This window comes from Ambystoma mexicanum, chromosome 3p (assembly GCF_040938575.1).
Source record: "Ambystoma mexicanum isolate Mex_15411 chromosome 3p, UKY_AmexF1_1, whole genome shotgun sequence".
Lineage (NCBI taxonomy): Eukaryota > Metazoa > Chordata > Amphibia > Caudata > Ambystomatidae > Ambystoma > Ambystoma mexicanum.
Window position 1 is genome coordinate 1,218,902,734 of NC_090925.1, and position 15,032 is coordinate 1,218,917,765.

The 15,032-nt window shown below is 44.3% G+C and overlaps 1 protein-coding gene across 3 annotated transcripts in view; it reads right to left on the reverse strand.

Annotated features, from left to right (window-relative positions):
- Positions 1–15,032, reverse strand: part of ANKHD1 (ankyrin repeat and KH domain containing 1) — a 1,723,611-nt gene that overhangs the window by 136,020 nt on the left and 1,572,559 nt on the right. For 2 of the 3 annotated variants that reach the window (XM_069652665.1, XM_069652664.1), the window contains exons 30-31: positions 9,686–9,862; positions 5,585–5,836 (exon numbers count right to left, since the gene is read on the reverse strand). In XM_069652665.1, coding sequence (XP_069508766.1) covers positions 5,585–5,836; positions 9,686–9,862 — 429 coding nt within the window. The remainder of the gene's footprint in view (positions 1–5,584; positions 5,837–9,685; positions 9,863–15,032) is intronic. The other variant, XM_069652666.1, reaches the window with a different exon arrangement.

A 15,032-nucleotide genomic window follows, 5' to 3' on the forward strand; every position in this document is an offset into this window, starting at 1 on the left:
CCTCCGATATACATCTATGGGACAATCTTTCTCTTTGCTTTGAGATCTGTCCTGAGCTTTTTGGAGGCAAGAAAAGCCGCCTGCTTTACTCCCCATGTCCGTTTTGCTCATTCTTATGAGCAAACTGACTAGTCACTAAGACTATCAGTAATGAGAGACTATGTCCCTCTTAGCAAGTATTTGCATTGTTACTATTACACCCATCACCTTACAGTGAAGTGCAATTAGAACACATGGTAACCAGATTTTTTTTTTTTTTTTTTATATAAAGTGGCTTTCTGGTTACTTTTACTATGTGTTTAAGACTAACTGGTGGCAGTTGTGATATTTGTACAGTTTGTGACATTTTACTTGTGCACTATTGCATTTACATTGCCACGAGTTTTTCGCTTGATCTTTGTCCTTCTTAGGTCAGAAAATGCCTTGTATAGAAGTGCCTTTCTCACGAAAAAGCAGTGGCTATTGCTGGCTAGAGGGCGGTTACTCTGTGTGGCCAAAGGAAGGCGCTGGTATGGTCTAGTCCCAAAGCACATACCTGGTGCCTGAATGTTTGTTGCTGGGCAGATGATGTGGCAATCGATGGTTGTTTAGCGCGGGGAAAGATTTTCTTTTTGAAATTTTCCCTCCATAATTTCCTGTGGAACCACTTTCTTTTTGCTGTGTTTTTGATCCTGTCCTGACCTTTTGAAGTGAAGTAAAGCCCTCAGTGTAACTTCCCTTTTGCTCATTTGGTATGGGGAAACTGATCAGTCCTTCAGACTATTAGTATTGGGAAACTGTTTCCCTTTTAATTCTTGCATTTGTACATTGAACACAGCACCTTGCAGTGCAGATCCCTACCTTTGGTATACTTGCACTTTCTTCCAGTTCAGATTTTGGATAAGACGACGACTCCTGGAGCCATTCTTCACAACGTTTGAGCCAAGAATCCTTAGAAGAAGAGCAGCCCGTAGATGGAATGGCCCGGTGAAGCTCGGCTCTTCCACCTGATCTCTGAATACCTTAGTCTGTGCTTTAGCCTTTGGATTAGTAGGACCAACTCGTCTTGACGCCTTCAGGGTTGTAGCCCCTCAAACTCCTCAGAAGTGTCCCTGGACTGCCCAGCGGACTGACCAGCTCAATGGTGGGCTACATCACCTTAACAGTCGCCGTTCTCCATTCAAGCCTGGCACTTTGGTGGTTGCAGGCTTATTTCACAAGTCACCTTCCTTCCGAATTGCAGCATCCTATTTTCAAGAGAACCTGTCCTGAAGCAGCTTCTTTGCCCATAATTGGAAGGACGCCTGTCGCCTACAAACTGATTCTTGTTGGAACTCGCCTTCCTCCATCCTGTGAACTGTTCCGAAGAAGTCTGTGTAGTTAGAATCCGCATTTCTTCTTAACAGGGATTGCAACTTGCAGCGGTTCCATGTGTTTATAACAAATACATTAATAGCGGAATCTTTTTTAGTGAATTCAAAACAAATACATTTCGAATTTATTTCTCTTTTTTAATTTGGGCCCCCCGCCACAAAACTCCCGTTTCCCTAGCTTTATTACCCCACTCAAACCCGACCCTTTTTATCCTCTACCCCAGCCCAATATGTACTTTTAACCCACAATTTGACATGTTTGTTATTTATTTTTTCGTTATAGAAGTTTTTATTTCATTATAAATCACTGTATACATTTGCAGTTGCACTCGACCGGAAGAATCCTGAAAACTGCAACTCCTGGGCACCTCTCACTGGAACAAAGGATGGAAGGCAGCCTCTTCCAGAGACCGGCCAGCCGATCCATGGGAAAATCTGAGTCGGGGGGAGGGGGGGAGGGATTGGTAAGCAAGCATACCGGTGCCTCTTACTGAGAGGAGAACTTACGATCTTCTGGTAAATTCTTATTTAACCTTTAAATCACTAGAAAATAATCACCACCACAAGCCCATTGCATCCTTCTAGAGAACTCATTCCCGTGATAAACCTGATTTTTGGGCACTAGGCCCTATACATTTTAGGGCTGGACTTCTGAAGAACGGGATATTGTACTTGTGGCCGTTTCTCATTTTACTGCATCCACATTACCTGGTTACGTTATTTGATGATGTAAATTAAGTGAACCAACTGGTGTTTGTATGGAATTGCATTATAGCGTGTTATGTGATAATCCCACTTGTACATTTCATTTTCCAGTGTTCCTAAGGCCTAAATGATTAACCTTTAGGTTAATGAGCCTTCGCACTGGGGTTTGCAGAGGACACAGTGGAGGTGAAGTGCACCCTCTAGGTGCACTGAGGACCCTACTCCTGTAGGTGGGATGAAGTCCTTGCCTGCCAGATGGCGCTTGGCCTCTATACTCTCTGGGCACAAGTGGAGAAAATCCTGGCCCCTACCCGTCGTGCTTGCGGTTTGGTGCATTGCTAGCCCCAGCGACTCGGCAGTCGCCTTAGAGGTTTGACATTTCTGTGGAGACTCGTCCGCCTTGGTGTCGAACAACGTCATGACATCAAAGGGCATGCCCAAAAGGTTCTCCTGGGTGGCAGCAGCACATCCTGACATCCTCAGCCAAAAAAAAAATCAGAAGACTGTGCTGGTGGCCATGGTCCTTGCAATGCAGTCCGTGGTGTCCAGGCCAGACAAAAACATCTGGCAGAAGGCTTTCTTGTCGTCCTTAGTGAGTGCCTCAAACCCTTCCCGCATCTCCTCTTCTGGGACGTGCTACGCCTCCTCGGCCATCACTGACCCTAGGGCAAAAGAAAATGTGGCCAAAGTGCAAGAGGAATTGACCCTTCTGAGAACACGGCTCCAAGAGCAGAAAATCTTAAGAATCCATGAGTCAAATCGCTTGCTCTCCCTGTCTGGAGGCAAAGACAGTAAAGAGGTGGTTTTAAGGTTTGCTGTAGCGACCTTTACTACCAAACACACTGGGGAAGCATAAGCAGAAAGAAACAAGGCGTCAAAAGGGGCCAGCCTGTGCTGCTTCGCCAAGTCGTGGCCCACTGTGAGAACTGACACTGACCTGGTCCAGAGTTCCATCACTTATCCCTCTGGCTGATTGAAAGGCAAAAGGTCCTTTTTAGGACCCTCATCTAAGATGTCAGTCAAATCATACTACACCTTTGGACGTGAAGGGACCACCTTTGCCATATGCTGGAAAGTGGCCTGTGACTTGCCAGGGGTGGCAGCAGGGATCATATCGACCTCTGGCGCAGTGTCCAGCCCACTTGGCTCCTGCAAGTCGGCTGTCGAATCAAGTCACCCTATTCTTCGTAAACCTCCCCAGGGAAGATTCTTAGTTCTCCGGGGTAGAAGGGCTCAAACCCAAAAGGGAGAGGATCCCCTTCCTCATAAATGTCCTCTAACTGGGACATATAAGCCCTTCTGGGGGAGGGCGGGATGGGGCATGAGGAACTCTGTCAAGACTCTGGTGTCATTGGCATGCTGGACAGGGACCAGCGCCTCTTCCTTACAACTGTCCTTGGAGTGGTGGCTCCTCTTCTTCGAATACAAAGACCAATGCTGCGAAGAACCTATGTGGCGTAGCCTTAACCAAGGCAATAAAGGCATATGCGGTGTGGGTCCGAAACAGGCATCAGACTCCTGCAATCCATGCAGGGGCTAAACCCTAAAGACCTTGTTAAATTCTGAACCACGAACACAAGAGACTTAGCAATCAAATGCCGTAATGAATAAGAGTTAAGAGCAGTGGTTCATAGAGCAAGTAGTGTGCTTGGAAAAAAAGGAACTAGGCGACAGGGCGCATTGCCTCTGTATATATATTGGCCATAATGTCATGTCCGGTGACGGGCATGTAGATGCATCGAGCGCACCAGACGTGGAGTAGCACCTGACGCTGAGCCGCACTGCACCCCCTGGTGGAGGAAATTCCAAAGAGCAGCTGGCGCTGGGAGATAGACCGCATCAATGAGGAAACTGCGGGAGGAAGGAGTCAATTAGAAAGGACTCTGGTTATTTGAACATTTTCAAAGGACCAATGCATTCAACATAGTATTTTTATTGACTCGAAGTTGGCCTGTAAGGTCTTTAAAAAAAAAAAAATAAAAAACCACCATTTGATCTCATGCAGGTGGCTCCTGATAAACATATTTTCACCACTTCTACATTTATTTTGGAGCCCTGGAGGGGCGGGAACACCAAAGCATGGCCTTTGACCATTTTGCATTGGCTGCCTTTGATGACACTGAGGTAGAGTGGCAGCAGAAACATAAATACAAAAATGCAAACAATTCATGAAATCAACTTCATGTGCGCAAAACAAATTATTAATTCCACGTATATGCAAAGGGTGGAAGGAATTTATTTACAAATGACATTCTAACCTCTCCTTCAGGGGATTAGTTTAGGTTCAGAGACAAAATCACCACCAATAAGCCAAAACTGATGAGAGCAGCAACACACTCCCTTCTTCAGAGTCAGTCACACACACACACACACACACAGAAAGACCACCAAATCTTAAAAGTGCCCCACGACTGCAAAACACTGTCTCTTCAAAGACCAGGAACACCATGCCAGGTGGCAGCAGTCACAACAAAACCACAAAAACAAACTGACAAGAACAAAAGTTCTTCTAAACAAGCAGTCTTTCAAACACTAGTGAAGGATTGCTATTTATTTAGAGAGCTACACATGGGCAGGTTGCCAAAAGTACCTGTGTTAAAGAGCTTGTAGTTCAAACCAAAATGTCTTCCCCATCACAAATACATACATCATTTTGCAGTCGAGACAGCAAAATAGTTATGTTTGTCCATGAGCTCTACTGAAAAGTAGAGCGAAACAAGAAGAAATAAAATCATCATATTCTTTGAAAACATAATTAAAAAAAAAACATACAAAGTTAATAAAAAACATTTGCATGGTAACTGGACATTACTTCACCCTAAAAGAGCAAACTATTTCAGAAAAAAAATATTTGCGTTCCAACTCTCAAGTGTTTTTGCTATTTGATAGACTAGCATACTCTATCAAGTACATTGCCCGTGGGGGTCTGCGATAGCCTTGTGTATGTTATACGGTGTCCTAATTTCCTATTTTTGGAGGAAAAAAATAAATAATAATAATAATTGCTAAATCAGCAATCTCCCGAAATGGCAGCGTCCGGCCCTGTGCTGGGCCATAGTAGTAGCACAGGGCCGGACGCCGCCCTGTGCAGGGCGAATGGTTGGGGTTGTTCAAATGTCACCAGTACACCCCAGACTGGTATGGCGACCTTGGGCCAAAATTCCAGCCCACCAACTGCTACGGGGCTGGAGCAAACTCCTAACATACAAACACACTTTCTCAAATATATATATATATATATATATATATATATATATATATATATATATATATATATATATATATATTTGATTGAACGTAATATCAAGTTGGCAAATTATAAAAGTCTATGATATGGTTTGCTCTTCACTGCAACAAGAAAATTCCACCGCCACTTTGGCAGTGGCATCAAAAAAGTGGTAGAGAATCCTATATTTGCAAATAAGATTTCCATATTGAGTCCCAAAAAGTTAAATATCATCTTAAAACAATTTCGTTTTTTCTGTTTCATTTTCAACAGCAATATATTTTGCACAAAAATGACTTACCAGATGCATTGTTTACTCCGAACGACCAGATACCGCCATGCCCAACGGGAGCAGCAAAGTTGGTTCCTACAAGTGTGGGAGTTACAGAACCACTTTGTCGAATACGGGCAAGCCTTTCGGTTCCAATAGGAGGTGGCACCTTTCTATCATGGTTTGAACTGCTTGCCTTCTGCTGACCAAGGGATGGGGGAGCAGAAACGGTTGAGAGAGGTGAAGTTGATCTAGAAGATACAGACTGAACAGCAGATTCGCCTGTTGAGAGAATTAGGATTCATTATGTTTGAAACAGAAATGCCGTACTGATTGAATTCAGAGCAAAAACTACAGCTGTACTCAAAAACAAGTTATAATTTGTAAATCTGCTAAAGAAGAGAAAAGGGAACATGCTGGAGTCAAAGAATAATGGTTTAAATTTCAGAGATCGCAATCGGGCGCAGATAACATAGCACGATAAACAGATTTATGGTTTTCATTAAAACAAATATGTCACATTTCCTCGAAAATCAAAATGCCTTCTCTGTTTACTTACACAACCATCCACCCTGACAGCACCAGACATAAACGAAGCAAAATTTGGCACGCTCTCATTCCACTTTCTCCCAAAAAGCGCAGCAATTTCAGGAAGAGGTGGATTCTCTGTATACTTGCCACAACATATCTGTTTGATGAAATGCACAAATATGTACAAAACAGAGCGTGGGTGACAGTGTGTGCTTGGGCTGGTTTGTGTATGAGAGCAAGCACATATGTATATTTTGTGATGCAAAGACTAAACCAACTGCATTTACAGTGTATGGTGCAATAGGAGTGTCTTACAGTACTCAATGAGCTGAATGTTTGATGGGACCAAGCCAAAATCCCTGTTGCTTTTGTCTTGAAGATCAACATGGAATCTTTGGGTCCAATTCAACTTGCATCCTCCCCTTCCGACTAACTTGGCCGTACCATTGACTTCAAATTTGCACAAATAGGAAATGTCAATAACAAACCAACCACTATCGTCTGATCTAATCATCATGCATGTCAATTCTAATCACCCTATGCATTAGAACCTACAAAGTTTAAATCCAACCTATGAAATGTGAAGAAAAAAAAAAAACACTCCAAATGTATCACCTTCAACAATCCCCGTCAGCTGCCTTTTATTGAATTCTTTTACTCCTGGCTGACTATTGCACTTGAAGTTTTTCTCCAACTCAAGAAAATAAGATTACACCCCAAGCACTTTTTCAGCTATTTGGTTAACCTTGGTGTCTCAAACTGCTAGACCAAAGGCTGCACCCTTGAAAGACAATGCAGCAAATTTCTTCTTCCTCAAAATAAAGTGGCATACCTGCCTGGTCCCACCACTAATATTACAGAACTGCGGTATGCCGAGCAAAAATTGTTAAAAAAAATAAACATTACACCCAATACAATCTTGGAAGCCAAGAACCCCACGCAGAATTCATCAAGGTATTAACTGAAGGCTCAAAAACTCAGAATCTTGCAAGTCCTGCATCTTGACCTAAAGGTTCTATGTTGATATGGCACATTTCCTACAAAACAAATCAAGTTGCAGGATTCCCTCAGCTATATAAACTTTTCCAACCCTTTAGGATTTCTGAATGCCCAGCCAAAAACCTTTCCTCACTTCTCTTCTCTCCCCATCTCTTAATTTGAGGCTCTATTTGACAAAATCTCTAGCTCTACAATTGGCCCTTGCCCAAAAGAGAACATTCAAAAAGCTCTGGCTTCTCATTTTTCACATCACCCTCTGGCATTGTACATCACTCCCACCACAGGTAGTATTTCTTATCCCCTGAAAGAGGTTGTTGGTTATCTTATGTATAAAGAAGGGCTAGACCATTATGATCGCCACAAAGCCAATAACGTTAGGTTCAGGAAGGTACTTCAAAAAAGGCTTCATCAGAACCAATTGCCTCTTCTTGGCCCACGGCTCTTCTTGCACTCTCACTCTGAGGCTTACCATGGCACGGAGCACATTTACAAATTCAAGCATATTAAAAAAAAATAATAATTTTTCCGTGACAATCCAATTTATACAGTCTTCTGACAATCTTTATTATCATATAACTCTGCCCTTGTGAGTGAGATATTCATAAGCCTTCAATCCATCTACAAATCTTAATATAGACTAGCAATTTAATGTTGACGTGCAGAAGATTTTGTACCCAGTACCATGATGGAGAAGGAATATAATGCACCTAAAGAAGGCACACAGAATTGGGGGAGTGCTGGAAAAAACAAGCAATTCTTAAGAGACAGAGGTTGTGTGTACAATATGTAAAATAGAGTAAGACATACTCCTTGTCTGGCCAGTCAGCATTTGACATTTGTTTTTTGCATTTATCTTATACCACTCCCTCCACTGCTGAGTTCATGAAGGGAGGCCAGGTGAAGGGGCCACAAGCAGAGCACGTGTAAATAGAGACATCTGGGTGACTGAATATTTGAATTCATATTCATTGTGCATGAAAAAGTGTATAACATGTTGCATTATGGTAATTTTTCACACTTCAGAAGAATATTTTTAAATATGTGGTTGACATTTTTTAATCTACTATAAATAGAAAAATGGTAAAGCACAATGTTTAAATTAATATTTCACAAACCCAGCTCCTACTCTTTGAAAAGTAGAATTATAAAACACTTCAAGATTATGGTTATATGTTACAGTACAGGGATGTCCGAAACGTATACAGGTAAATCTATAAGTATGCGAAATCACGGATAAGGGAACTCATCAGTTGTTATAGGAAGCTTATACACCACAGTTGTAGGAGAAATATTAATAGAAAATATGTCTTGTGCACAAGGCTCCTTATATCTGAATCAGAGCATTCAAAGATGAACAGATTATGCCTAAAGCTTGTCGATAGGACGTGGGGCATTCAATATCCTTGAGCATATGGATGAACGACCATTGGGTGCAATTGGTACATGGGTAAGCGAATGTTATAAAGCCAAAATGCTAAATTGCAATTTAAAGTACACGTTTCTAAAAATGCAATTCATTAACAATTTTGATTAACATATGCATGGGGGTCGTTTGGGAAATGTTTATCCTCCAATCCCCAATGTAAGGAAAGAAGGGAAGGAGTTTGCTATCGCAACCTGCATTCTTGAAAATGTAGGTGGGGATACCAAAGGCCGAAGCAGCTGCTTACATCCAGCACATGCACTATGTGCATCTTTTCTCAATAACTACAGACTTTCCCTATATCAGCAGCAGTTTGGGTCAGAACGGTGTAATTTCCTTTAGGGAATGACTTCACAGTGCTCATTTGATATCAAGATAACACAAACTATTGAAAGAAAAGTGTTAATAACTTAACAACCAAAGAGAACTTTAAACCATATTGATTTTGAACCACGCCCTTCATTTTAGATATGAAAAAGTGCCCCTCCCATAAGCCTGTGGATTTCCCTCATGCTTCATCTCACAGTTCCTAATATGAACCATGGTCACGATCAAGAGACAGAAACAGACAAAGAGAGCTGTTTTGAATTAGTAACTTTTGCATCTTGTTTTACTCTCTTCTTTACTATTATAAATATATCACTATTTTTGGAATAAGTGGGGTTCTTAAAGGTTAGGGTAACACCACATTAGGTAAACAAGTTAAAAAAAAAAACGTTGCTAAACTGAGCATCTTGTTTTGAGCCTGCAATGAGAGTATTATTCACAGTAATGTGAAGTGGCAAACCACAAACGTCTTATCAATTGTGTGCCATAAGACGTTAAGTGAAAAGGCACTCAATCGAAGATTGGACATTTTCCTGCTAGTTGCATATTAAATAATGAAGTTTATTATTCTGAGAGTGGGCTGTTGTAGTTCGAAATTATAAAGGAAAAAGAACATGTCCAAATGCACCAGCGTGTGATAGCTCAAAAGAACACTTTTAAATATACAGCATTAATAGCACTGAGTGCACTAAAAACGAATCTACAGCAATGTTCCCACTAGTATATTAATGGATATAAGCTTAATGATAGTTTTGTCATGATGACTAAAAACATTTAATATTCATTTTACAAAGAGCACATTAGTAATTTCAAATATACTTGAGTCTCTAGAAATTTATGTCGGTACATACATGAATTTGGAGTATTTGTCCAAGGGTGCGATGAAAAATGCTGTCTGTTAAAGCTAGGAGTCCCAACAGGTGCTGGTCCTTGTAGAAAAACTGGAGTTCCTTGTATGCTTGATGAAAAACTTGTTATGGAATTTGAAGGAGCTGTACAGCTGCCAGAAATATCTAAACTGGGCAACACTAATAGCGAAAGGAGCAAGTTATTCATTTATATCTGTAGAATTGAACTAATTAAAAATATTTACAGTTTAATAGTTACTTTATAGCTTTAAATATTGAATATGGCTCTCCTTGGGACAAGCTTTAAATATTAAAGGGTTGATTTCTCAGACTAATTCTAACAATTCATACGTTCCTTTGGATTCCTAACCAGTATGGATTTAATTGATAAAAGCCTATTTTCTCCAGTTTAAAAGCAGGAAAGTTAATGTGCATACGCTCTTCACACACCTACAAACTATCTTAGCAATCTACTTTTAGCATGCATTCAACTCAATTCAGGTGTTAATGCGACTGGACAGTCATGGAGCAGAGGACAGACTGGAAATCTGAAATCTACAGTGAAAAACAATTCTACAACTAACTAGTTACTTACCTTTAGGAAATGGTCTTTCAGGTGGAGACAATGTTCCTTGCACTGTTTTCCTCATCTGATGTAGTACAAGACTGACTTCTAAACCTTTTCAATATCAACCAGGTAGTGCACTGCAGCTTTCCACCAACTCCAAACAGGCGTCACTAGTGCCCATGGCACATGAGATGACATTGGAAGTTTATAAAAAGATCAATAGTAGCCCCATAACCTCAGTTATACCAATTTCCTCACTCTCAGAGGCCAAGGAGCAACTGCTACAGACAACTAACTGTGAGGGGATAGGCCAGGACGGTTGACAGTGAAATCTGTGGGAGGAAGGAATACGTTACTTGTAACTCCGGTTCTCGAGCATTGGTCACATGCAGGGAATTCTCAGTAACAGAGCAATTTAAACTTAAACTGAAAACTTTGTCACTTTTGTGCTCTAGTACAGTCATTTTGGGTCATACTGCCCACAGCCAATAGGAACACCTCTCTTAACTCCTCCCCTGCCGGCCATCTTCAGATTTGGCAAGCACACGTGAGTGGTAGAAAGCCAAAAGACCTGCCTTGGGGGTATGTTTGGGGGGGGGGGACGCATTTGAATTTATGAACGATGCCAATGCTGGAGAACCAGAGTAACAGGTAACTTATTCCTTCTCCAGCATTGGATCTTTCATAGATTCACATGTTGTGTCTAGATTACAAATCAGTATCACAACAATACATATGGCCCGAGGCAAGCTCTCAGCTCAACTTATCACTGTAGACTTCTAACCTCACGCAAAAAGGTTCTGCAGAACCGCCTGGCCGACATGACTCTTCTGCGGAATCTGTCGACACAGTAGAACCTGGTGAATGTATGCACTGATCTCCAGGTGGCTGCACGGCAGATGACAGGCAGCGAGATCCCGGAGAGGAAAGCAGTGCTTGCAGCTACTGCTCTGGTGGCGTGAGCCCAGGGCCTGCCGGGAAGCAGCATGCCGGCCTGTTGATGGCAGAATGAAATACAGGCTGCAATCCTTCTTGAAATTGAGGACTTTGACAGAGCCTTCCTGAGCCCAGAATGTCCAAACGACACAAACAATTGATCCGCAGAACGACTTAGTACTTGCCACATGATACTTGAGGGCGTGCACCACATCCAGCGTGTGCAGTGTTCACTGTGCTGGAGACGTTGGCATGCCAAAGAATACGACAGAACCACTTGTTGATTGAGATGGAAAGAGGACGGCATATTAGGCCTAAAGGTTGGGTTAGTACGCAGAATAGCCTTGTCCTTGTGAAACGTCAAATAAAATTTGGTAGAAAACGCCTCAATTTCTCCCACTGGCCTGGCCGATGTCATGGCCACCAAGAAAGCGTTTTTTCCTGTGAAAGATGCTTAATGGATGCCTGGTGCATAGGCTCGAAAGTTGGCCTTATGAGTCTTGCAAGTAGCACATTCAGATCCCGTGTTGGAGCTGAGCGACGGACAGGTGGAAAAGACTGGAAACAGCCCTGTAAGAACTCCTTTACCAGCCGGTGGGACCACAGGGACCACAGGGATGGCACCCCTGCTGAGCGGCTGAAGATTGCTGCCAGGTGCACCTTGTAGAATGCATCAAGCCAGACTGAGCTAGGGACAGCAGATAAGGTAACAATCTTCTGGCCGGATGGTCTGAGGTTGCAAATGATGGTTCCTGCACCACACCCGAAAACGTTTCCACTTGCTCTTGTAACAATTCAATATGGACAGACCAGGACCTCTTGGCAGTCTTGTGGAAGGGACAGAGATCCAAATTCTAAGAACACAGGAGCCAGGCCGTCTGAGTCAGTGATGCCGGTTCCTGGACAGGAGCGTTTGGTCTGGGTGCAGCTTGAGAGGAGCCGCTGACGAGAGGGCAAGGAGGTCGGAGTACCAAAACTGTCTCGGCCACGCAGGGGTCACTAATATCAGTTTGCACCGATACAGTCTGAAGGTGTGGAGGATTCAAGGCACCAACAGAATCGGTGGGAATGCATACAGGATCTTCCCCTCCCATGGAAACGCAAAGGCACCCCCCAGGCTCTCTGGATGGGGGTAATCGGCCGGTGAAGGTCTTGCATCGACTGTTGTTGTAAGTGGCAAAAAGGTTGATCTCTGGCATGGCCCATGTCTGGAACAGGTGAAATTGTTCTTCGTGCAGCTCCCACTCGTGACTAGAGGGCAACTGCCGGCTGAGGGAGTTCGCTAGTGTGTTTTGAATCCCTGGCAGATGGAGGGGAATGAGAAACCTGTTCTGCTCTACAGCCCAATGCCAGAGAGCATAAGCCTCCATGGACAGCTGGGGGGACGTAGTTCTCCCTTGCTTGCAGACATAGAACATGGATGTTGTATTGTCAGTGTAAATCAATACCACACCTTCCCCGCCAGGAGGGGGAAGGAAAGGCTTTAGGGCACAAAAAAACGCCCACAACTCCAGCAGATCGATGTGTAGGATCTTCTCCTCCTTGTACCATAGGACTTGTGTTGGTCCGGACGGTGGGTGCCCCAGCCTTCTAGTGAAGCATCCGTCATAACGGTGGCCTGGCGGCCCGGAAACCGAAAAGAGCATCCTTGACCAGATGTTCCCTCACCGACCACCATTGAAGGAGCTGCCTGAAAGCCTGTGTCAGAATGATGTGGTCGCCCCAGGACCCTGAGGCCTGTACCAGGCGGGCACCCAGGAATTCCTGCACCTGCCGCATGCATAGCCTGCAGTGAGTGATCTGCGGGATGCATGATAGTAACATTCATAGCAAAGACTTGTAATTGCAGACTGGGTCACCTGGGTGCTATGGCAGCACACCTTTTCCAGAAGAGCCGCCAATCTTTCGTCCAAGGGCCTGGCGGTGAAGGTTTCGGTGTCGAGTATCGCTCCAAGATAAAGTGACTTGTGATGGAACCAGGCACAACTTTGGGAAGTTTATGGAGAAACCTAATTGCTGCTGGCACTAGATAGTGGTCTTGGTGTTGACTTCTGCAATCAGGTAGGAGGGGGCTCTCACCAATCAGTCGTCTAGATACGGGTATAAATGTATGCCTCTTCGCCACAGGTAAGCACCACCAGTGCAAGGCACTTGGTAAACACCTGTGGGGCAGAACGCAGGCTGAAGGGAAGGGCCTTCAATTGATTATGCACTCCTGCCACCAAGAAATCTCCCTGTTGCAGGTGTTGCAGGTGAGACAGAACTTGTTGAAGTGTCAGCATATGGAACGTTTGTGCCTTTATAAATTTGTTGAGCACCCTCATGTCTAATATGGGCCTCCAACACCCTGACGTTGTCCAGTGCCTTTTTCCTTACTCCTGCTACTTCCTGGTAGACGCCTGTGCCCACTTCGTCCTTCGGCACCTTCTCCACTGCCTCTTTCCGTAGCAGAGCTCGCACTTCCTACAGCAAGAGGTATCAAAACCTTTCTGGCTTGTGTGCGGGAGGCATGTCCGGTGGAAAGTCCATGAATTCCAGCAAGTGGCCCTGCTGGAGAAGGGATAGCACCCATTTGTCTGTCGTGAAGTTTCTCCATTCTTTGACGAATCTTGACAGGCATCTTCCCACCGGAGTACTGAATTGAAAGGAATGGGCCCTGGGCTGGTCATGCTTGCCGGACTGAGACCTAGATTGGGAGGAGCCAAGGAGGCGTTGTGCGCCCCTGTAGGATTGGGATTTCTTTCTATACCCTTGAGGAGTACAGTGTTTTGTGGGAAGACTAGGACTGGTATGTGGAGAGGTTGTTCCGCAAAGTTATACCATAACGCCCTTTCCCAGAGCGAAAGGACTGGTATCTCTGTTGTAGTGTGCCTAGGGAACGAGCAGTCTCAGCCTCATCCACCTTTTCCCAAAATAGGTCCTTTCCATTGAAGGTCTCATCTACAACCTGTGACTAGACATCAGGTCAAAGGTTTGTGGCCTTGAGCCAACCTTGCCTGCGCAGGACCGCTCCGTTTCCATACGGGCGTCCTTGTCCGGGGGAACACAGCAGGATGACGATAGGTTAGCTGACCTCTTCCTGGCGGCAACAGAGATTGGCGTGGGTGGGCACGGAAGTAGGCGGGAGTGCTCTCTGTACTTTTTGTTGAAGCTTTCTTTCTTCGCAGGGGCAGGATGGCCCACTGTAACCAGGCCTTCCCCCTAGACATCCTGCAGCAGCAGGATGGACATAACCGACTTTCTGCGCTGCTTTAGGCATTGATACAGTAAGCTGTCTTTATGCTGTTCCTCCAGTGTAAGGCCGAACATCTTGGCCGCCCTGGCCATAAGCACATGGAAGGCCCCTACCTCATCAGGGGGAGTCCCTGATTGGAATATCATCCATTTCCCCAATGGCTGAGATGAAATCTGCAAATTCATCAGTGTGGGGTGAATGTGTGGAAGCCACGTCCTGCAAGTGGTCAGGATCTGTGTCTGTCGCTTTATAAGACAGTTGCTGGGGCCTTGACTGGTGTTCACTTCTCCTGGGAGGGGAGAAGGGGGGCGTGGAATGTAATCAACCAGGTACAGGAGTATCTGTCAGGACATCAAGGTGGTAACGGAGCTATAGCCTCCGTTACAAGGTTTCCACCAGTGTGGTTAAGGTGGATAAAATATCCAGCGACATGTCCCTTGGGGAGCAACAATGGCGCTGATTGCATTGGAGGCAAGTCGTCTCCTGCCAGAGACGTGTGCAAGGGTGGTAATACTGGCAGACTGATTAGGCTTGCCTCATCCTTTGGTGCACTAGGTTGCCTTCTAGGAGGTGGTGTCCTGCGTGATGGGGAAGATGGTGACATGACTGCC